The sequence below is a fragment of the Onychomys torridus genome, chromosome 13 (assembly GCF_903995425.1).
Source record: "Onychomys torridus chromosome 13, mOncTor1.1, whole genome shotgun sequence".
Taxonomy (NCBI): domain Eukaryota; kingdom Metazoa; phylum Chordata; class Mammalia; order Rodentia; family Cricetidae; genus Onychomys; species Onychomys torridus.
The window spans coordinates 54,645,828-54,670,676 of NC_050455.1; the positions used below are offsets into that span (position 1 = coordinate 54,645,828).

The window sequence follows — 24,849 nt, forward strand, 5'->3', positions numbered from 1 at the left end:
ACAGCAATGCTAAATCTTTAGCTGTGATGTTCTAACTATACATGAATTTGGCACTTAAGTTTAAAACCTAAACATATATGAAATTCTCAAGGAATAAAAATATATTTTAAAATAATTATTTTTTAAAACTAAACATGCTAAGGCAACAAGGGATGGTGCCCTTAATATTGGTTGATTTCCTCACAATGAGCTCTCCCTCCATTGAACAGATGAATTACCGTGTGGCCCTAATGTGTTATAAAAGGAGTGCCATCCTACAAAAACATGGAGCCACTGCATACAATAAGTAACCTCTCTTGATTGTTTAAAAAAAAAATCCTGCAAGGGAAAAAAAAAAAAAAACACTCACAAGGAGTCACTAAGTACACCTGCCCACATCCTCATAGAAAAGGTCAGGAAAAATACACCCAACCCCTTGACAGCTTTTTACCTGGTGTCTGGAGACTGCAGTGGAGTCTCAGTGCTAAGCTGCATGCATGGCATACAAAATGTGCAACAAACAGATGCTAATGTCATTATTAAAGGACATTACATAATTCTAAGAAAGTAAATATAGTTCTAAGAGGATCAAGAGACAGGAGAAGACATCTGTGAGATGGGGGAAGAATTCATTAGAACTCATGAAAGCAGAAGGGGGCTGTCAGCATCAGGGAAGAAAGGCAGAGAGGAGGGAACACAGGATAGTAATAGTTATCATAGTGCCAGACAGTGCACCAAGAAACACTGATGTGCAAACATCTCTGTGGTATGCTGATTCTGGTCCTAGAGTTCAATACTCAGCTGGGTCATATCATAGAGTTGATACCACATAGGTCCCCATTTGTCTGCACCCGCACTTATTGCTGTGTATTTTCTTCATGATTGACTTGGTCATCCTTCAAAGGCTGGATGACAAGAAACTGCTTCTTGATTTTTAAGCAGGCAATATCTCAGTATGTTGGCACATGTCTGTACTTCCAGCCACTCAGACTATGGTGTGAACATTGTTTGGGCTCTGGGGTTTAACGCCATCCTGAGCAACATAATGAGATGGTGTCTTGTGAGTTGAGGGGGTTAAGGAAGGAGTCACTGAGAATCAGGGGCAATCAATGTAGCTTGAATAAGCAGGTAGATGAAAAATACTGGAGAATCCACACTAGAAGCACACCCACTGAGGCTCACAAATTTTCACCTCAGCCCTGCAATGGCCATAATACAGAAACAGCTAATGATCCCCTGTCTCAGGATAACAAGTTGGTAGCAGAACCTCCAGAGCCCTGCCCCCAGGCCAGGTGCCCTTTTCCATGGACCTCACTTGTAAGCTCCACTGACTATAATCTATACCTATTTCAAGACTTGCAAATGTGCTTCCCCAAAGTTGAGGGCCTCTGGGAAAGGATTCTGGAAGTAGGGAGTTTAACAAGGATACCCAGGAGCCTGTTTGGCATTGTGGTGGCTCTTCTTGGTAGTCAACTACATCTAGAATTAACTAGAAGCCAGTGGCTAGGCACATCTGTGAGGGATTTTTTTTTTTATTGAATTATTTGAAGTGAAAAGACCCACTCTAAATCTAGATTTTTCAAGGTGGGAAGATCCACATTAAATCTGGGCCACACCTCTGGTGGCAGCCTATATATAGGACATGGAAGAAGGACACTCTTATTCTTTGCCTGCCTGCCCTCACTCTGGCTAATAAGTTCATTTCTTCACTGGAATAAGAGCATACTTCTTCAGAGTTCCAGGGTATGCTGAAAACCAGCAGAGACACCAGCCTTGTGGACAAATACTGGATTCTTGGGACTTTCTTTGGTAGACAGCTGTTGTTGGACTAGCTGGTCCACAGCCTGTAGGAAACTTGAATGAATCTCCTATGGATGGATGGATGGATGGGTGGGTGGGTGGGTGGATGGATAGATGGATACATACATACATACATACATACATACATACATACATACATACATACATACAATCTATCAGTTCTGTTCCACTAGAGAACCCTGACTAATACAGACATTTACTTGGGTTCCTTACTGCCTTTGCTTTATGGATCTGTTCCAATATGTACTGTGTGTAATACCAAACTCTGAAACTGTATTAAAACTCAGCGGTCACTTACTTAGGAACCAACCCATGCTTCTCCAGTCTTAAATTCAAAGAAATCCCCCATGAAGAACCTCAGGCACCTCTATCACAAGGTATAACCACATTTCTTTTATTTATTGATTTATAATCATTTTTGTTTCTACGGTTTTGTCAGCAATAATCGCTGTTAGAACACTCAAAAAGGAACATGTAATTGTACATACCTACCCACTTGCTGTGTAGCTGCCGATCCGGGCACTGTATGTAAGATCAAGGGTAAAGAGAGCTTGCATTTGAAATATCCAGTCAAAGTGAAAAATGTATGGCTTCATGTTGCAGGAAGTTGAAGCCCACAGCCAGCCCTGTGTTCACTGGGGCTGAGGGCCTTGAGCTCTGCTGTCAGAAGGGAAGACTTCAGAGTAGACTGGCTACAGATGAGAGGGAGGAGAATCTCAGTGGCATGGACTACATGCAAGAAAGTGTATTTTATTCTCACAAGGAAAGAATAACACAGCTTGACACTACAGCTTTCGTTTATAATGCTCTGAGCTGTGTTTATATCTCAGGAAAGTTCATGCAGTTCAGCAACAAAGCAGAACTTTTTTTTTAAATGCACCACAGGTCACCAAGTAGCTGCAGACCCCGAGCCAAAAGCCACACCACGAAATGGAAAGGGATGGAATTTGAAGCATGGGATTTGGATCTGATCAGCTTAAACTCAGAAGATCTCATAAGGAATGCTCTCTGGGTACCCTCAAACCTTCCAGCCAGGGGTAGAAGGTGGATGCAAGGGGTAACAGAGCAGACCCAATGATCAGGGATGAGAGTCTCCAGCATAGTGACACTAACACACGTGTCCATCCTTGATGTGTTCCATCAAGGGCTTTGGACCTTGCATTCATTGCTAAAATTATGAGAGGGACCTGGATGTCATGCCCACAGAAATGAGAAATAGGCTCTTTCCCCAGCTTCTGCTAAGGTAGGTTTACCATTCCTTTACGCTTGAAGTTCTGTGGTGGTCAGTCTGTGGTATGTACTGGAGTTGTACCTGGTACCTGACTCCAGAGTTTATGCAAGAAAGCATCTTCTCTGGGCCACAGCCTGAATGCTAGGGTCCTCACTCATCTCAAGTCTTTCCAATGTGCCTTGCTAGTAGAAGTTGGCAGCCAAGTGAGAGATGGGGCTACATCAATGCAATGAGGCTTAGCATCTTAAAGCCTCATTGGGGACACCAAGGGACTTTGCCCAAATATGAATTCTGATTCAGTGGGTGGGGCCAGGACTCCAGTGTCTACATCTCTAGGAGTGATATCTTGTTGGAACTTGCTAGACTAGATTATACTCTCCAATGTCTGGTACCATCCTGGAGAGAGTTCATAGAAGCAAAAGGTATAAACACCATGGTTTACACCATATTGGGTAACTCTCCAATCTTTTTTCTTTCAGTGATGTTGCTGAAAATAAATTCATTGTACAGATAACCTGACAGTAATACCCATGAAAATCAAAGAGTATATGCTGATACACCCTTTTACTAAAGGGCACCAATGAGGGATAGATTTTTGCTGGCAGAGTTCTGATGTATGTTTTGGACATTTGCCCAACTTAGTTTCTACCAATGCGAATGACACCCTGCTCCCAGCATCCTTTCTACTCCTAAACTCTCTTTAATAGAACATAAAATTCGATTTACGGACACCATGAATAAAATTTCATCCATATATGTCACTTTTCATACATGTATACAATGTCACTTTTTTTCTGTGGATGTGGCCACTAGTAGGTTGCACATACCCCAGTGGATAGCCCCACACCCATGCACATAAGGGTCAGTGCTAATTGACATGGTATAAATGATAGTAATAAAGGAGCGCATGAAAGTCCTTATTATGGGAAGTAGATGGATAGGGAGTTCTGGGGGGATGCTGGAGAGAGATAGTGGGGTGAATATGATCTAAATCCTCTTTTCAATAAAAATGTTTTTTATTTACATGTCTGTGTATTCTGTGTGCACATGTGTGCAGGTGCCCAAGGAGGCCAGAGGAGGGTGTTAGAGCTGCAGAACCTAGAGCTAGAGCCCCAGATGGCTATGAGCAGGCAGACATGGGAGATAGGAATTGAACTCCAGCTCTCTGAAAGAGCAGCAAGCACTCTTCACCACTGAGCTATCTCTCCAGCCCCTAAAACAACCAACCAACCAACCAACCAACCAACCAACCAACTAACCAACCAACCAACCAACCAATCTTTCTTTGTATCTTGCAGTTTTCAGGGAAACAAAATTTCTACAATTTTCAGTCATTTAAAAAGTATTCAACATCAAGCTTGGTATATACTAGGGACTCGAAGGGATCATAAGTTCAAGGTTAGTCTGGGCTGCATATGGGCTAACATGACCCACACAGCAAGACTAAAGAGCACTAGGGGTGTGTGGGGGGGAACAGCAACATACAAGTGAAGTGAAAGGGGAAATGAGGGAAAGGGGGTACTTCAGTTGAGGGGAGGAAAGAGAGAAACAACACTAAGGATGTTTGACAACACTGTAAGGAATCGTATTTTATGAACCTAAACCTGCGTATAATACATACAAATATATGCATATACTCGGATAGTTGAAATGAAGTTAGACCACCTGACCTGACAATGCTATCCTCAAGAGCCATAGATTATCTAATTAAAAACCCCAGTTCCAGGTATGAGAAACGCCCCCTTCAAGTTGTTAGTCAGGGGAGTCTAAGAGACGCCCAAAACAATGTAGATTATTGCCATGGCCCTTGGTTGCCTCTCAGAGGTTGAAGATTAGTCCTTATTGCTGGAGACACTATGCACTTCAGACACAGGACTCAGAAGATCCAAGCTGGATCTGACCTCAGTGCTTCCTCTATGAGGATTAACTTCCATAGTCCCAGAAGGAGCTATACAAGCTATCCAGGGAGGGAAGCAACTAAGAGTTCTACCCAGCTCTAAAGCCTATGAACCACACTAACAATCAGCATTAGTAAGATAATCCCTTTTTTTTTTCTGGAGCTGAGGACTGAACCCAGGGCCTTGCGCTTGCTAGTCAAGCGCTCTACCACTGAGCTAAATCCCCAACCCCTATAAGATATTCCTAAAGGCACAACAGTGGCACTCAGATCTTGGTGATAGCCAACAGCTGTCTACTTGGCCTGCTCAGCAGGATGGAAACAATTCCTGGTACTAGAAACCTGGCCAATTACATGTGCCTAGTAAGGTCAAGGATCTTAGAAGACAATCTACTACCATGACTACTAGACCAGCATAATTGTTAACTGCATTCTAAAGCCTTGTCTTTATGCCCATGGATATATGTAGCCCTTACCTCTAACCAAAGAAGGATTCCATGTGCAGCAGATGGAGACTATTACAGAGATCCACAATGGGTCGAAATGCAAAGAATCAGTGTCTGTGGCATGTCCAGCCTCAGTTGGCCCATCTACAGTTCAATCTCTACACCTCAGGATCAGGACACATCTAAAAGAGATTGAAAGAGCCAGAGGACCAGGATGGCTGCTGTGATAGAGTGTCTCCTAGCCATAACAGCTGCATCTAGGAAACATCAAAATAAGAGTCGTACAATGACACCAGTTGACATGCTGATGTGGATGGGGACATTTCACAAGGCCACACTCATAGATGAAGAGATACAAACAATCAATGGCTGCTTAGGGAAAATCAGTTTTCCCCATGGCAAGCCCCTGATCGGTCATCCAATTCCATATGGTCAACACTAAACACACTGACATACATGCAATACTAGGTGGATCCATTATGTCATATACACAAACAAAAAGAATAAAAATAAAGATGAAGTCGTGAATTCCAGAGTGTGGGAGGATACAGGAGGAGTTCAATGGAAAAAAGGGAAGGGCAGAAGTGATACAAATATAGTATTCATGCATCAAATTCTCAAAAAATTAAATTAAATAAAAGACACAGGAGCAGGCAGGCATGAGAGATTACATGGCTTCATGTTTGTAAAAATTTGCCAATCTTTCTGAACTTAGTCTGCCTTCTACTGAGGCTCGATGAGTTAAAATGGGCACATCATCCAGGTGGAAGCTTCCATATAACTAACATAAACATCGTGCACACACACATGCACACACACACACACACACACACACACACACACGTTATATATATATATATATATATATATATATAATTTAACTTCAGTGGAACCTTTTGTTTTCCCAACAAAATTTTGGCCTTTTCCTCTTTACTGCACAACATTTTTTTTTTTTACATCCTTCACACCAATAAAGGATTCAAACAACTTCCCTTGTTCCTTCAGACTTTTCTTCTCCAGACTCTCTCTCTCTCTCTCTCTCTCTCTCTCTCTCTCTCTCTCTCTCTCTCTCTCTCACACACACACACACACACACACACACACACACACACATACATACACATTATGCATACACATATACAATAATACATTTTTGAAAAATTAAGTTTTATTTACATACAATATAACTGTAACATGGAATGCTTTTCTGCCATATATAGACTCATACACAAGGTAAACAACCGGAACACAAAGCTGGCCAAATGATTGTTCCTGAAGTCTTCTGATGAGGACTCGGACAGACAAAGTGTCATACAGGAAAACCTCACTCCTGATCTTCATATGAAGAGGATTCTGGAGGAGAAGGAACTTCCTGGAAAGGGCTAGTTAGCACACATTTGATGGTTTGGTAGCCAAATCAGAATATATATTATGTGTGGTTTGTGTACCCTTAGAAAGCATACTAACTGTGAGTTGGAGAGGTGGCTCAGTGGCTAGGAGCACTTGATGTTCTCCAGAGATTCCAGCACCCAAGTCAAATGTCTCACAGCTGTCTTTAACTCCAGTTCCTGGGGACCAGTGCCTCTCTTCTGGCTTCCTTGGACACCTATATCCATGTGCACATACTCACATATACATATTTTTTTAAAAATTAGAAACCTAACGGGCAGCATAAATTGGCATTGGATTGCATATTTAAAAGGAGGACATGAATTTGGGGGGTGGGTAGTTAGAGTAGATCTGGGAGGATTTAGGGAGATGTTTGGGAGTGACTATGATCAAAATATATGAAATTCTCAAAGAATTAATAAAACATTTTAATGTATAAAGAATTCTTAGGGAAGGGGGAGGGGAAATAAATATGTAAAGGGGAGGGAGGTAGATAAAATAACAGTAAGAATATCTGAAAGACCACAGAGAATCATACTATTAACTATTTGCCTTTTAAAAACTATAATATACATTAATTCTGTGCATAAATATACATATCTAGTTTAATGAACTTTCTTCATCTGGGCTGTCCTCCCTCCAAGTGCCAAAGACCACCTAACAAAAACCCCAATACTAGACATAAGAAGTGTCTTTTGATTTATTGGCCAGGGCTGCCAAAGAGACTCCTAAAATATACAGCCTATTTCTGTTGCCCTTGGTTACTCCCAAGAGGTGGAAGGTTAAGTCTCTCTTGCAGAAGACACCACACATTTCAGAAACAGAACCCAGAGTTCCTTGAGCTGGAACTAACTTCCACACCCCATTTCTAAAGACTAGCTTTCATGGTACCAGAAATCACCATGCAAGCTTCCAAAGAGGGAGGCAACCAACAGGCCTACCCAGCTATGATGTCTATGAACCACATCAATGACCAGCATGTCGTGATAACCCTAAGGGTACAGTAGTGGCAAGCATAACTTGGCAGTAACCAAAAGCTCTCTAGTTGGACTTAAGACCCAGTCAACAAGAGAGAAATCATTCCTGGTACTGGGAACCTAGACAACTACTCAAGGCTAGTGAAATTATGCTCATTGAAGGAGAATCTACAACCTCTAATTTACTAAACCATCATAATCCCTAATAATAATCTATAAACATTTTTCTTTATACCCACAGACAAATGTACTTTTCTGCCTTTCATCAAGGAAACTTCTCATTGCAACAGACAGAGGCCACTAAAGAAAACCACACAATCAAAATACAGAGTTGTGAAGCCCAGTACCAATGGATACATCTACAAAGCATTTCCACATCTTAGGCTCAGGGGTCATTGTGGGAAATGGAGCAGAAAGACTGTAAGAACCAGAGGATCAGAGAGTCTGCTGTGAGATTGTGTCTCCTAGTAATATCAGAAACTGCATCCATAAAGTCCCACTGATATGACTGCCCAAACATGAGCTGAACAAGGATGACAAATTGGACTTGGGAAAGCCCATGAAGTCTCAACCCTACACAAAGAATTAAAGCAACGAGGAAAGGTAAGAACAAGAGAGGTAGTCCACCTCAGAGAAGGGCACACCAATTAGTCGTCCAGTGATAAATGGTCAGCTCTGGAAACTTACATACAAGTAATGTTATATGACTGAGCAAGTTATATTAAGGAGTGTGTGTGTGTGTGTGTGTGTGTGTGTGTGTGTGTGTAATAATAATTAGTGAAAAAAGAGGCCATGAATGTGAAGAAGAATACAGAGAGGTATGTGGGAGGGTTTGAAGGGAAGAAAGAAATGTAATTATATATAATCTCAAAAATTAAAAAATTAAACACAAAAAATTGTTGGTAACTCTTAGATTACCAACAGTACAAAAACAAGCTATGAGCTATTTGGCAATCTCAGGTGTATACCATACCCCTAAACTAGGTTCTACACTCACAGAAAACTCCACCTGTTACTCCACCAGCCTCCCTTGGATCAGCCACAAAGGCTTACAGATTGAGTTACAGGGAACTAAGGATAGACGCTTCCTTCCCAATGGGAAACACGGCTCATCCCACAGATGCAGGAAAGAGAATAGATGTGAGTGTATGTACAGTTAAGAATGTGTATGTTCCTGGGTCCTGAAATCAAATGGGTGCAGAAAGAAGATCTATTAGACCCCAACTTCTGACACTGTGAAATGACATCATCTGCAAATTTATGCTGAGACCTGTACAATGTAGTCTAGAAAAAAGGAAGAGAGCAAAAAACAAACAAACAAAAACCTCTTGTTATAAGCAAATTCATGGTTGTGTTGAGCCAAAGTCAAGCCATCTCTGTTTGAATGTGGCCTGCAGGCTGCAGGTTGGACAGATCTGAGTCTAGCCTGGATTTCACCCTAACGGACAAAGTAACATTGTACTGACTTATCCCAAAGTGGATAATCTGGATGCTGCCAGACACCTGTCAGTCTCATGGCCCTGAATTAGCCTTCCCATTTTTATAACTTTTAGAGACAAGAAACTTGTAGTGCATGCTAACTTCCGGCAGGACAGAGGGGAAGAAACAAACCAGGTTTGATCACCACCGTTCATGGAGTTTCATGTCTCTGCTTGGAGCCGCAAGGGCTGTTTTATTTGTTGCTGTTTTCCTGAAAAGACACATCTTGGCTACAAGAAACTTTAAGATACTAGTCCTGGAAATGTGGTATTCCTCATAGGTGCACCAAAAACACATGAAAATGCCCTTTCCTGAGGATAAACAAAAAAATCCATAATCGCGGCAGAACAGAAAGTTTGTCTGCTCCTTTCAAGCGTATTTTACATGCGTAGAATGAAGCTTGGCACGGTATAAGCCCCCAACAGACATGCGCTGACTAAATGAAAAGTGTAAGACTGTAAAATTAGCAAATAGATTCACGGGGGGGGGGGGGGGGGCGCCTAACTTGGCAGAAGAGGAGTTGCAGGTGTTATAGCTGTTTGCTTTCTCATCCCCGAAATAAAAGCGCCAGAGTGGAACAGAATGGGAGCTTTGTTCTCAGCCCCACAACACAGCCCTAACAATGCAGCAGCCTCTCTCATTCACGAGGGCATCCTGGTCCAGCTGAGCAGGAAGCAGAAGATCTAGGGAAGCTGAACATGGATGTGGAAGCCGTGAAATGAAAACCTTCTCCTGAGAGAACACAGCAGCTAGAATAAAGAGAGTGCGCCGCCCCGACTTCATTTAGAAAAGATGAAGTGATGTGAACCACAGGAAGCCAGGGAACTACCATTTCAGCGACAATCGACAATCAGCAGTAAGGCGATCGGATCTCCAAGGACACAGCGATGAAAGCCTAGCCATGAGGCTGGCTAGTTCAATTGTGAGCCGAGGAGGTGCGAAAAGTGATACAGAACCTCACTTGGGCCACCATTCCCCACTCACCCTTGCCTCCCCTCTCCTGCCCCCTCTTCCTGTGAGAAGGAAAGGGACTCTCAAAACTGCCTCCTTTCCCTTCAAGTCATTGTCTGCATCAAAGTGTGGGCACAGGAGCCCACATGTCATTTTCGGGTGTCATTCAGCTTATCGAGTTGGAGAAGCAGACTGTAACTACCAGAATCCAGCACGTCTACACCACGGGCAAGGACAGAGAAGCAGGTCTGGCTGGGAAGGATCACATCAAAGGAACAAGTGAATCTTCTTTCTACAGAGCAGCCTTCCTATTAGGTTTGGTGCAACACACCTGTGATTTCAGAACTTGGGAGGCAGAGGTAGGAAGATGGAGAGTTCAAGGCCAGCCTGAGCTAAATAATACAATGAGACCTCCTTAAAAAGATTAAATGAAACAAAAACATTTTCCCGTTTCTCATCTTTCAGAAATTTAAATTTTCATCTTATACTGTGTACATAGGGCGTGCTTATGTTACAACACAAGTGTGGTTGTCAGAGAATGACTTGCAGAAGTTGGTTCTCTCATACTATGTGGGTCCCAATAATTGAACTCGGGTCACTGGGTGGGCAGCAGCCGTATTTACCTACTGAGCCATCTTACCAGCCCCTTGCTCAGCCATTAAAGGATACAGGACACACACATGAGTAACAACAGAAATCCTAAAATGCTTAACACATGTAAACCAAATTGTGTCTTTTCCTTCTCACCTTAGCAATCATTCACTTGGTCATTCAACAAATGTATGGGGATGAAGCACTCTTTTCCAAGTATGGAGCGAACCTGTGAGATCATGGCTGTGAGTAAGAGGACAGATGATCCATGGCCTGAGGGTTGACAGTCGAGTGCTAGAGAGAGCCTCACACAGAAAGGGAGACTGTCTTCCCTGGATGTGATTCAGGCCCGATCTGCTCTTTATCGGTTTTGCTCTTTACTGTTTGCCATTTCCTCCCTTATAATGGTTCGTGGACGGCTCTGAAAGCATGCTTCCTGAAAGGTGACTCATGTGTCCTGAATGAGACACAGTCGTTCACAGAGCTGCTCTGTTCCCGCTCCGCTCCTCAAGCTATGCAAGCCATAGGATGGAGAGAGCAGAGGGAAGACACAGAAAAGGGAGGAGGGACCCGACTAAGGATCTCAAGTCCTAGTTCTGCAGCGACCACCATTCATGGCCCTGGGCAAAAAGCAAATTTCTCTAGTCTTCGAAAATGAAATCAGCATCCAATTCAACCTGGCTCTGATGCCCACTGCTCTGCAGTGATAAGCACAGAAACTTCAGTGGTCATGAGGGAGGCCTAAACATGTAAAGATACTCAGTGTTATCCCATACCATTAGATTTCTGGATTATCCTACACTTGGAGAAGAATCTAGAAACATGGCATGCTGACCAGTAGAGAAAACGCCACTGGTGTGTCTGATCTAAGTTTATGTTTAAAAAAAAAAAAAATTTCTACTGGGTTTTCCCAGAAGCCATAGTTACCAAATAAAATCCTACTGCCAAGTGTGGGAGACTTCCCCTAGAGGTGCTGGTCAGGAGTATCCTGGGGACTCCCCAGAACAATACAGGCTCTAATCTTGGCTCGTGGTTATCCTCCAGAACTTGATAATAAGCCCCAATTAATGGAGACACCACACATTTTGGACAAAGGACATGAAGAAATCAAGATTTAATTTTAAAAATCATAGTTTTTTAAATCTCAATTCACAGAAGTCAGTGAGTGTCCACTGCACAGCTTCTGCAAGCCACCCCCACGCCTCACTTGAGGTGCCGGGGGTGACGGGAAGTGATGTTGACTCAGCATGTCCCTCACAGCATCTTGAACTTCTCAAAGCACATCACACATGCTAACTCACTTGCAGTGCTCACAGCCAACTCTAAACATCGTTAATGTGAGCCTTAGAGGCCAACGGAGAAAATGAAAGCCTGGATCTTAAGAAGCGGGTTCAAGGTCAAAAAATGAGAGAATAGAGCTGAGATTCAGAGGGGAGCAAGGAGTTTGTGACTGTGTGTGTTCTGACGTTGCCAAAGCCCTCAATGGGAAATCGGCAACCTGCCAAGGCAGTGCTCTCTCCCCTCAGAAGCATCCTCAGCCAAAAGCCCAGGATTGTCAACCCCTCGGTGTTAGCCTAATTAAGTGGTCCTCTTGTAGTACAAGTTCTAAGTAAACACATCTGCAGAAATATCACATGAACCTCCACGTTCCCACAGAGTTTGGCGACATAGTTGTACTATCTTCAACGAAATTGGAAGTTTCTGCACATCCCATGTCATTTTCCCATGGGAACACAAGCCACCTTAAGCTAGAGCACTCCCCAGTGAGAAGGCACAGACAGGGCAGCAGTGTGGGGGCGGGGCATCTGTATCACTTCTGTTTGGAGACTGAGATCAAAATCACAGGTGGTTTTCTCGACTGTGTTCACTAATACAGTCTACAGTCAAGAGCCACCCTTGAAAAACAAGGTCTGGTCTGCACTTGCCCGAGAAGTTATTCCTAGCTGCTATCTTGTCCCTGTCATTAGTACTGTGTGAACCACACAGCTTTGGATTCCATTGTAGCCACTATGTACTGGCTTCCGTTACAAGGGGCTTTTGTCCAAAATCAAGCCCATAGACTATCTGTATTTTATTCTTTTATAGGCAAACATCCTCTAGAAGGGCTCTAAGTTCTTAATAGATATGTAAATCTTTTGTCCAGAGAATCAAAATAGTTCATGTTTTTTAGGCATAGCCTCACCCAATAGAAGCTGGATTGTTTATTTGTATACATTTTAACACTTCATTTTACTGATGTAAGACACAATAAAAGAAAGACAAACAAGCCTTCTATTGTAACTACATGGTTTGAAAAAGCAAAATCACTTGTGGTGGGTGTGGGGGGTGATAATAATAGTTCCAGAAGGGTAATGCCATAATGGCTTTCTGTGCCTGATTAATATGCTTGCCTTAGCTGTCATGAATCCTTACTTCAGATAAATCATACCCAAGCTCTGATATCTTAACTACTGGTAAGAGAATGCCCTGTGCCAATTATAATGCTCCACAAATGCTAGCTTTAGACTCCTTGAGATGTCACTGCTACTCATGCAAACAGTGTTTAAACTTTGGGTACTTGGCAGTATGCATGTTGGCAGCCAAAATTCTAGAGACCTGGGCCCAAGATTGAGATAAGGAAGGAAAGCTATACATGCAGGAACCCATTTTGTATATAATATGATTATTTAAACTCAACTGTCTGAAACAGACCTCAAGGTCAATGGCTCCAAAGGATGACCAAGGTCACTGTGGGTATCAGTGTTCTCCTGAACTGTCTGAAATGTCCAGCCAACTGAGTTTTGTATTCCTTTTTCCACCCCTGGATCTAGAACATTCACCCAACCAGTAGCTTTTTCTTAGATAATGAAAGAGTACAGGGCTTAGAAGTCAGACAAACCTGAGTTCAGATCATGGTGCTTGTGTGTGTTAGCTGTGAGAGCTTGGGCACGATACTCAATCCCTCTGATTATTTTGTTCCCACTTTACAAAACAGAGATAATAGAAATGCTCTGGTTGGCTCTATGCATCAGAGACAATGTAAACAAGGTTCCCAGAATCCTGCCAAGTCTAAAGTTAAGTCCTCCAACTGTTGTCATTTAATAGCTGACATCAAATGCTGAAAACCAAAGAAGAGCTGCTTAGGTGAAGTCATAAAACACACAGGTGTCCAGGACAAAAACTATTCTGAACCCACCTCTTCTCTAAATTTCACAGTGACGAAGCAGGTTTATCTCCCACTCCGTTCATTTTACATATATTCAGATCTACTCCCCGCACCAACAATGACCTTTTGCAAAAAAAAAAAAAAAAAATCTCTTTAGCAAGTTCTGAATCCTTTTATGTGCTAAAAATCGTTCACTGGACATCTGGGAGACGGTGGTATTTTCCCAGCTCTGACGCTGTTTCCCAACAGATGCACAGTGCTTATAGCTTGAGAGAAACCCCAGAGGAGGGTGCTTTCTCCTCATGAGGTCGTGATGGCTCTGCTTTTAGGATGACACACCGAAAGCTGCTTATTCAATCCCAGAGGCCTCCATGCTTCTGAGGATTTAGCAAAAGGGTTTATACCATGTCTGGGATTTGAAGACCCCGGTTTTTATGTGGTGTTCCTCAGACTTCAACACACATCTCATTAAGACACAGATCCAGTTGATCTCAGGAGGGTCTGATAGTCTACCCAATGCCCAGGCAATGCCATGGGAGTTGGTGGGCAACACTGAAGGAGAAAGGAACTACAGACCCACACAGGGTCTCCCAGCAATCTGTCATTCTTGAAGCTCAAGAACCAGCGAGGCAACGATCAACTGACTTTAACTATAAAACTGTCTGGCTATAGTGCCTCACACACCTGGGAGGCTGGAAGATAGTTTGAGTTGGAAGCCAGAGGCCAGCCTGAGCTACTGAATGAGAGACCCTGTCTCAAACAGCAAAACAAAATAAAAATAGTATAAGGCTAACAGAATATGCACAGAACTCATGACTTCCATAAAGAAATTAGTAAGTTTATAAACTGACCAGCCAGGCATAGTATTGAGGGTCACACCTCAAGGCCAGCACTTTGGATGGGCAGTAAGATCTTGAGTCTGAGGCTGGACTGGACTATAAACGAGGCCTTGTCTCAAAAAATTAAAACAGCAACAATTCTATTAGCATACTGAGGGACTGATGTCACGTTCTCAAGCTGAAAGAACCCTTCCCATCATACAGATTAAAATAGTCTTTTTCTTGGCAGAGCTGTGGGTCCAACAGGTTGTTTCACTGGGTAACTAGTTAATGAGAATACATGTGCCAAGACACAGTTAATGCCTCTGAATGAGATAGGGTAAGCGGAATACCACACTACTTTAAGAAATCTGGAAAAGTAGGCAAAAATGAATCGTAACAAATAGAATAATCAGGCACTGATGGTTTCGGAAAGCCTGACATTCGTTCTGTTACTGCCACTGATTTATGTGACGACTGACCTTTAGAGACTAAACAAATGAGGAAACCATCTCAGGAACACGGTCCATGTTCAATTAGAAGCTTTATCCAGCAGTGATAGGAAATCAACATATCCTAGGAAATATCGTGGTCACGTGGATGAAACACAGGCCTGGAACCAGGCAAGCAACTCTGCAGCCAGTACTATCAAGTCACTTCACTAGCTGGATGACCTTGCTCACCCAGTGCATCTCCCAACGTCTCTGCCTGCCAACTGAGTATGTTCCTCACATCTAGGCTACCCTTTGGCTCTCCTAACCACTCTGCGCAGGAGCAGGTAGCCCCTTCTGGAGCTCACATAGGTGACCCCGCTGACATCAATCCATCCTTGCTGCCAAGAGCTGATCTGAAAGCACAATACAACTGAGAGTATTTCCCTATAACCCAGCCGACCTGCTGCTGGTGGGAGCACTTCCCACCTGAGTCTTGAGTGACTGGAAGAAAGTTCCCTGCATAGAAAGGATTGGGATTCACTGGCTGGCCACAGGATAGAGAAGACAAACTCTTCTTTGAGGTCATTTCTGGGATTTGTTTTATTCTGTGCCACCCAAATTGTTTCTCAGGCTGGCTGGTATAAGTGTGTTAACCCCAGTGCCTTGCATAGTGTCTTTTAAAAAAAATCAGACAATAAATATTTAGGGATATTTGCCATCTCCATCCCGTGAGAGACTGATACAGATGTCAAGAATTCAATGATGCAAGAACCAAGTCACTTGTCAGTTCCAAAAGGCTTCAAGTAGGGAACCTTGGTCTTCTCCTTTGGGGACAGGAACCACCTGTTCTTGTCGCCCGGTTGCACAGCGAATCACCTGGGAAGCATTTTAAAACGGCATTCCCTGGCCCTATTCGTGCTTCCTTTTAACAAGACCCCAAGTGGTTGCCAATCCGCCCCCACCCCCTATAGATCCGTAGAACATGTTTTCTTAAAGATCACTGCTTTTCTTGAGTCTCAATAATCTTGACGTTTGTTTTCACTCAAGGGAACCGTCCCATCTACCCACAATCCTCCCCGCTACGACTTTGCGCACAGAGACCGTGACAGTGGTACACTCTGTCCCAACACAAGGTCAAAAGCAAGACAACTAACTGCCAAAGTGTTTCCTTGTTGCCGGCTGTATTTTCAAAACAAAACTCAAAAGAGAAGGAAGCCATTCCTCTCCATTAAGTTTACACCCACAATCCAATCCACTCTCATCAACTCTGCAAACTGTTTCATTCCAACCTCTACCATGCAAGTGTTTTCGCGGAACGGTACATGTTCTCAGATTCTCGGGCACACACTGGTTGCAAACTCCGTTGCTCGGCTTTGCTCTGGGCCGTGAGCACGGTTGCTCTCACACTGAGGAGGAGCGCAGCACCCTGCAGCACCCCCACCCGGGCACAGGCACAACCCCGGCTCCACCAGCGCGTCTCCAAAGCCCTGCTTGACAGGGGCGCCTGTCCCTCCAGACTCCGCAGGACCCCAGCTTTACCTGAAGCACGTGGTGAGCTCGCCCGAAGACTTAAGACACGGGTATTTGGTCGTGGCGATCTTGTTTTCCGAGCACACTTCTCTATAGGGGGAAAAAAAGTTGGAGAGGAAACTCCGCTGAAGGTCAGAGGCAGAGTGGAGAGCAGAACGCGCTGGGCTCTGCGTCCAGACGCACCGGCTGCTACTGGTCCCCGGGCGGGCTCAGCGGCAGGAATGAGCCCGGATCGCTTCCCAGAACCGGGCGACCCCAGTCCCAAGTGACTAGAAAAGCTAGAGAAGTCGGCACCCGAGCGCGGGGAGAAAGCCGGGCGGAGGGCACTCAGCAACCCCGACCCACAGCTGGGAGCGCCGAGGCGGTTCCCGCAAGAGATGGAAGTCACCTGGGTCAGCTAACCACCCTGCTGGTGGCCCAGAGAGCAGGGACCTGTGGGTCCGCCACTTGGGACAGTCTGCACCCCGCCAGCCAGCCCTGAGCGCCCCCCAGCGCGTCCTCCGCTGGGGCAGGTGGCCCTTACCTGTCGCGGTCCTCTGGCTCCTCTCGGTAGGTCCACGTGTGTCCCAGGGCCAGGAGTAGCAGCAGCGGCCCCAGGCTCTTGCCCAGCTGCCCCTTGGCTGCTCCTCCCCGGCACGGAGGAGGCGGCGGCACCATCGGGGAAGCTCGCGGCTTCTTCTCGGCGCCGGAGCTCTCTCCCAGCGCTGTGCCCAGAGGCTCCGCGGCCGCGGCCGCCTTCCCTCTCTCCAGCAGGGGGCGCCGGAGAGCTGGGGCGTTTGCACCACCTGCGGGCCGCACTCAAACTTGGGGCGAGAAGAGGGAGAATCAAGCTTATCAACGGGGTGCCTGCCTTGCGCGGCCAGCGGGAGGATGCTGGAGTCCCGGGAATCTCTTCTGGTCACACACCAGCTGACCTTGGCTTCAGGCTGCGCCCTCCTCTCCTTCCCTCTTCCCCCACTGGGAGAAGCGCGCAGAGTTGAGGCAGCCAGGAGCTCCTTTGCATTTTTTTTGCTCCAAGGTCTCAGCCTGGGAGGAGGAGTTGTTGGCTGTCACCAGGGCGAGAGGAGGAGAGGAGCGGGGTTAATAGCTTCCTTCCTGTAGTCAGTTAACTTCCACCGCGAAGGGTCAAGCCAATCTTTGCCTTTCGCCGGTGAGGGCCTTCTTGCGTGTTTTTCCTCTATCCCGGTTTTCTCTCAGAATATGAGAGTGGGCAGCGGCTGCGGGGGGTCTCCTATATCGCCCTTTCAAACGTGAAATAGTCCAATCAAGAAAGTGTGATCGACTTTCATCCAACCCCTTTTAGAGGAAAGTCTGTCATTTCCTTCGTCCACAGCCCTTGCCATGCAGCTCAGGACAAGTGAGTTCTCAGCTGAGGGTTCCAGGAGTTCTGAACTCAGCTGCCCGGCTCTAACCAGTACCCTGCAGGGGTCTTGACTAGACTCCTTTTCTCGGCCAGTTATGGAAACGCAAAGGAAATCTCCAGCGCAGGCAGCAAACGTTGTTAAAACTGCAGAAGTATTCTCGCACCCGCAGAGAGACGACTCCCCTCAAGTGCAAATTCTCAGAACACTCCAAGCGGGGGGGGGGGGGGGGGGGGGGGGGGGGTCCTGGTCTTCCTCCCATCTTTTCCAACTGGTCAGCTTAAAAGGGGGAGGGGTGGTTGACAGGCTTATGGCTTCAAGCACACTGAGAGAAACCCAGGTCAGCCAGAATGGGGGTTCCTACTTGATTCCAGGTGATGAAGAAGCGAGGTGTTTGCCGTCTGTCTTTCCCTGTCTGTCTTTCCTAACCTTTTCCTTGCAGCACACAGCGTCAGAGCTGAAGATCCCTGGAGGAAATCAATGAAAACACCGGGGTCCATGTATCTTATCGAGCCGGGCAGTCACGTGACAGTGCATGGAGGACAATGTGCGTATTACAGGGCGTATCCCCTGCTAATTCATGATGCCCTGTTCACCACAACACTATCAGTTCTTGTCAAAGAGAAAGTCATAACAGAAATGTGAACCACGAGACCAAGAAAGGTGTGACGCAAAAATAAGTCAGAAAAACAAGAAGTTAATTGTGGAGATACTAATATTGATCAGTTCTGTAGCTCCAGCATAGGAGAAGGTAGCTCATTCACAAGCTACAGGTGTGGCCCACTGGCGAGATAAATAGGTATTTTGAGTTACATAATAGTCTGGTCTGCAGAGACATGTCCCACATAGCACCTGCGTACACTGCCATTTTTATAACAGTGACATCCTTATTCCTCTGTTGAAAATTTTGTATTCCTCCAAGGTTTTCTATGGTCATGACTGTTGTTCAAATTTCTGAAAGGTCTTTTAATAAAAAGTCCAAAACCAGATATTGGGGTAAATGCTGAAAGAGCATAGAGGCAAAGGAACAAGCCACTGCCACATCTTACCTCTGGGACTCCTCAGCCCGAAAAAGCCTCAGCTGACAGGCCTCTAGGTGAATCGGCTTCCTCACCTGAAAAGGCTTCTAGTTCCTGTCTTCTCACGCCTTATATGCCTGTCTCTGCCCAGCCATTAAAGGTGTATGCTTCCCAAGTGCTGGGATTAATGGTGTGTGCCACCACTGCCTGGCTCTGTTTCTCTCCTAGACTGAGTCAATCTCATGTAGTCAAGGGTGGCTTTGAACTCACAGAGATCCAAACAGATCTCTGCCTCCTGAGTGCTAGGATTAAAGGTTTGTGTGCTACCACTGCCTGGCCTCTTTGTTTAATATAGTGGTTGTTCTGTACTCTGATCTTCAGGCAAAGTTTATTAGGGTACACAATATATCACCACACATGATTTTATTTGATCTTCACAATACTGACCCTATACATCATGCTCATTACATTAGCCAGGTGTTTTTTTGTTTTTTGTTTTTCCTATGAAACATTCATAGAAATGAAGAGCAGAAGCACCCTGGATGGTAAAATCCATTGGTACTGCTTGTACACAGACACAAGTGCATTTCCAGCTGGTCATTCAGTGGACACTCTCACATCCTTCAGAACTTGAGAGTGACTTTCATGGGATCACTACTTGGATTCAAACTCAAGTAGTGGTTTGTAGGTGAGTGGTCCCAGGTAACATTCTAAAACCATGTTTTCTTGTCTATAGGCTGGGGAGTTGTGGGAGTACATCTCCATGGGTGTTCAGATGAAGTGAGTCCTGTAAAGCATCTCTTGAGAGCTCTCTGGGCATTAACGTTAGCATCTGGGCATCATCTTTAGCACAAATTAGTCATTGCACAGACAGATTTTTAGTTTTGGGTTTTTTGCTTTCTAGATACATGGGAGCCTATGTGCAGCAGCTATTTGGTTTCTTAAGGAGAGACCTTGATAAGCACATGAAAAGTAAACCCATCCTGGAGCATAGAATACACTGGATGGATTTAAACTGTGCCATAGAGGTGTTGGATACCATCTTGGAAGGAAGAGGACCAAGCTGCAGATAGGGGTTTACAATTTATTTTCTTACCAATGCCTCTGTTTTGATAACTTGGTTTGTTTTTGTTCTCGTCTTTATTCATTTTAGATTTCCACCATTGCATCACGGTTGTTGTTCTACAAGCAGTAGACCGTGATGTGGGAGATTAGTCATCTGCTGTATTCAATAGATGACTTACTAAGACATGTGTGTAGGTGAGCCACCTTAAAAGGAAAGTAATGAATGATGAAAAGTCAAAAACAGCCAGATATGGTGGTGCACACTTGTAATCCCTGAACCTGGGTGGCTGAGGCAGAAAGGTGGAGAGTTTGAGGGCAGCCTGGACTATATAGTCAGTTCCAGGGTAGCCTGTATTGCAGAGTGAAATTCTGTCTCACATCTAGAAACCAAAACAACAGTAACAACAAACAAAGAGAAAGCCAAGGGTGAAAGCAGAACCTCATCAGTTGTGGGCACTAAGCTGGTGTCAGCCACCATTTGGCCCCTGCACTAAGCATCTGTGAGCATGAAGGCCCTGAGGAGATGCCAGCCAAGCAAACAGTCCATATTCCCAGGGAAGAATGTCATGGTATGTGGTCCAAACATTTCTGCAAGAGAAGAGCTGTTGCTGAGATCTTTCAAACCCTCTGTTTTTCGAGGTACTGAAATTCTTCCAGCTTGGTGTGCTGCACTAAGCGGAAAGAGCACATGGATGGCCATGTGTAGATACCAGTCTGTGAAAAGTTGAACAGTCCCAAAGTCAAAGCCAAAGTCAAGCCTGCCTCTGTGCAGGCAGCAGCCTGCATAGGTGTCTCCAGAACTGAGTTTGCAAGTGGCAGGAACCTCAGATTCATACTTTCTCCACCACCATGCATAACTCAGGCCTGCCCCTATTGATCTGCCCTATCTCCCCTCATCTGCAAACAGCTGGCGTGAGAGAACTTGCCCATAGTCTCTTACACAGGAGTGTCACAGAGATTAATGATAGGGACCTCACATACCTTGGAGGAGGCTGTGGTTATTTCTTTCAGTGCACATTGGCAGTGTTTTCCCATACAGACCTGTCAGCTTCCCTGAAACAAGCCAGAGAGGGGAGAGTTATACAATTTACCATATCCTAGGGGCCTGGGCTGTGAGGGAGCTTGAGAGTACACTGTGTGCTGTAGGTCAGGGCCCGGGAGGAACAGGTATCTTAGCAGCAAGGCTGAGAGCCTCCTGGGAGCCAATGAAGTAACTGGCTGTAGAATAGAAGCCAGCACTCTAAAAGCAAAGGAAAAAGAAAAGTTAGGCGGAGCACACACTCTCAAAGGATGCCTCAGTAGTCCGTTTTCCAGAATCCTGACATCTTGTGGGGACAAAACTAACATAGAATTAGAAAGGTGAAGTTGCTAATGAAGATACTTTCCTACAGAAAATAGATCACCACTACTGGATAGGTATGTGTGCATATTCTGTGCCTGCATACTCGAGAGCAGCTCAGGCACAGGAAAAACCGGGACACTGAAAATGAGGCTGGACAGATGTTGACTGACAGGCTCTCACTGCAGAGGGCCCTGCACTACATTAGACCACAAGTCAGCTCTTGGACTCTCGGACATCAAGTCAGGATGTTTACATGACCAGTTAAAAGAGTCAAGGAAACAAAAGCTTATAAATTTGCTTTTCCAAGAAAATGACAGGGCTGGAGAGATGGCTCATGGGATAAAGGCACTTGCTATTTACGCCTGGAGACCTGAGTTTGTTCCCCAGAACCCATGTAAAGGTGGAAGGAGAGAATCTACTCCATAAAGTTGTCCTCTGAACTCCACCCACATATAAAATAGTAATAAATTTTAATTAAAAAATAAGGGATCACACACACACACACACACACACACACACACATACACACACACACACACACTGGCCTCCCTGAAATGTGGCCAGAATGACCTAATTATAAGGTAAAGGCTCTTTCACAGAAACAAGACAGAATAAAACTAAGTAAAGTTCACTGTGTACTGTGATCAATTGCCATAGGATGAGGTGTCCCTAGAACACGCACATTGCTTTAAGAGCTATCTTTCAGCTTCAATCTTGATTGACATGCAGCCAGGTCTGCTTAGAGAATTGGGGTTACACCCTAAAAGTATAAAAGTATTCTTGTCTACGCGCCATTGTGAGGGATTGCTTGAGGCAAGAACAGCTAGAACATTTAATACTAGAGCCCTGGTCCAGGGTGTGTTCATTACCTCCATCTAAGCCAGCCTTGGTTTTAACTTGCACGGGCTCTGAAGGTTTGCTAAAGCTCTAGTACTGGAATCTTCTCCAAAATTAGGAAGAAATATCAGCTTCACCAACCATGATGGAACCAATTGCCGGCCAATTTTGAAGTAAAATCTTAAAAAGATGAAGTAAGCCACTAGAAAAAATAATTAGCAGACACTTAAAAAAAGAGAGAGAGAAACCAATTACACCTTGGTCTTCAGAATATAAAGAACAGAATTCATGTGATTCTGGTGTCATGCTTGTTCTTGAATGTATCTATGCACACACATACACATGTACACACACACACACACACACACACACACACGTATACACACACATATGTACACACACACATGTATACACACACGTACACACACATGTATACACACACACACACACACACACACACACACACACGAGCGCGCGCACACACTCACACATTCACATGCCTGCGTATATACTCTGTACAGTCTTGTGTCTAGGAGCCCAAAGTTTCTCCCACAGGAAGCCCTTTTCACAGAGACGGCAGTCAGCAGTCTCTTTAGCTTGTCAGATCTGTAGGATGAGACCTAGGAGTCTGGGTTGCAGAAGTGTGCTCTTACTACTCCATTCTGCATTCTCTTCTCCACTAATAGCTAGGATGAGGATAACCCTTTATCTTGTTCTCCCTGTAAGTATAAACAAGGAGGAGTAAGGAGCCACCAGCAAAGACAAGGCTGTACAGTCACTGTTTTCTAGAAAACTGCCTTAATGTCATCCCAGGCTCTGCCATGCCAGTCCCAACATCTCTGCGTCATTCTTACAGATCCTTTATGTCCTTTCACTCATGAAAGAAATATTTAACACTTCCTGAGCCCTACAAGATTCTCAAAGTATCAAGTCAATTTGACAGTTAATAAGTACACTGACCTAAAGTTTTCTTATCTGAGGGGTTGGGGAAATAATCCCATTACTAAAGTGCTTGCCTAGTATGCATGAAGTCCCAGGTGTGATCCTTTACACTGCAAAAAAACAATCACTGTTGCACACACCTGAAATCCCAGCATGGAGAAGGTAGAGAGAGGCTGGAGGATCAGGCATTTAAGGTCACCCTTGACTCTAAGACAAGTTAAAGGCCAGTGTGGGCTACATGAGAATTCATTTCAAACCAAACAACACAAAACTTTTCTTATGTGAGCTAATATATCCACCTCCCATGTTTCTGAGGACTGAACCCAGGACCTTGTTCATACTATGCAAGTCTACTACCACTGAGCTACATTATTAGCCCACCAAGACATCTTTTATAGTAGAATAAAGAAAGCTATAGGGGCTGGAGAGATGGCTCAGCAATTAAAGAAGGCTTGTTGTTCAATTGTGATGATCAGAATTTGAAACCCAAGCACCCACATCAGGTGGCTCACAATCATCTGTAACTCCAGTTCCAAGGAATCTTATGTCTTCTTCTGGTCTCCAAATGCATTCACACACAAATGTGAACATACACCCACACAGAAACACACACAGAGTAAGCTATAAAAGTCATACCACCATGGTCTGAATATTTACTACGAAATAAAAACTTTGTTTCCTTCTAGATACAGAGTTAATCTTATTTCCCTTTATTAAAAACAAAACAAAAAACATGGCTCAGAGAAATGGCCTCATGGATGGAAAGATCCTTGACCCACAACTCAGATATGCATCCTACTCTCTATGTGACCCTGAGACTCAGTTTATCTATAAATACAAATAGCACTGTCCAGCTCAGTGCATTGTTGAAAAGACTAAATGAGGGTACATATTAAGCCTGTGGTGCCAGTGATCATAAATGAAGCATAGTATCATCTTAATCATGTTTCTCAACCCATCTGCCTCACCTAATTTGCTTCCCATAAGAAATTTGCTTTGTCAAATATCTGGCTATGAACAGAGACACCCTGTCACAGGACTGCCTAATCTAAGTAGCAGAATTGACACTGATGTCATTAATACTATGCTTTATCAGATCACACAGAATGACTATGGCCCTGAGTAAATCAAGCACAATAACAGTTACCAGAAAATAGAATGTAATACTTCCCCTTTGAGAATAGATGTACTTCTGAGCTCTGTCTGCCTGAGTTCTTTATATTTCAAATCAAATCACGGTTTGTCTCCAGTACCAGGGATTGAACCTAGAACATCACACATGGCTGGGCAAGAGTTCTACCTCTGAGCTACAGCCCCGGCCTTAGGATACTCTTTTAAAATTTACCCACGAGTGATTTTCGTATTATTTTCTGTTGAGCTTTTTAGGCTGGGGTGGGGGCACTTACAGTATTAAGCCTCTGGCCTCATGCAAGCTGTCCACCTGCTCCACCCCCCAGCTTTATCCAGCTGTTGAGCTCTTCTGATTGGAAGACACCTAAAAAGTTTGCAAAAGAGTAAAGGGCCTTGTCTAAGGAGTTCACTGTCTTCCAGAAGAGCACTTGTGCTTAAAGAAAATACAGACACTGGGACTGTTG

General features: G+C 44.5%; 1 protein-coding gene across 1 annotated transcript in view; it reads right to left on the reverse strand.

The window, feature by feature from the left end:
* Ccbe1 (collagen and calcium binding EGF domains 1) overlaps positions 1-18,031 on the reverse strand; it is a 226,740-nt gene extending 208,709 nt beyond the window's left edge. The window contains exons 1-3 of the mRNA XM_036204489.1: positions 17,983-18,031; positions 17,212-17,473; positions 16,698-16,778 (exon numbers count right to left, since the gene is read on the reverse strand). Of these exons, the coding sequence (XP_036060382.1) occupies positions 16,698-16,778; positions 17,212-17,473; positions 17,983-18,031 (392 nt within the window). The remainder of the gene's footprint in view (positions 1-16,697; positions 16,779-17,211; positions 17,474-17,982) is intronic.
* Between the last annotated feature and the right edge of the window lie 6,818 nt (positions 18,032-24,849).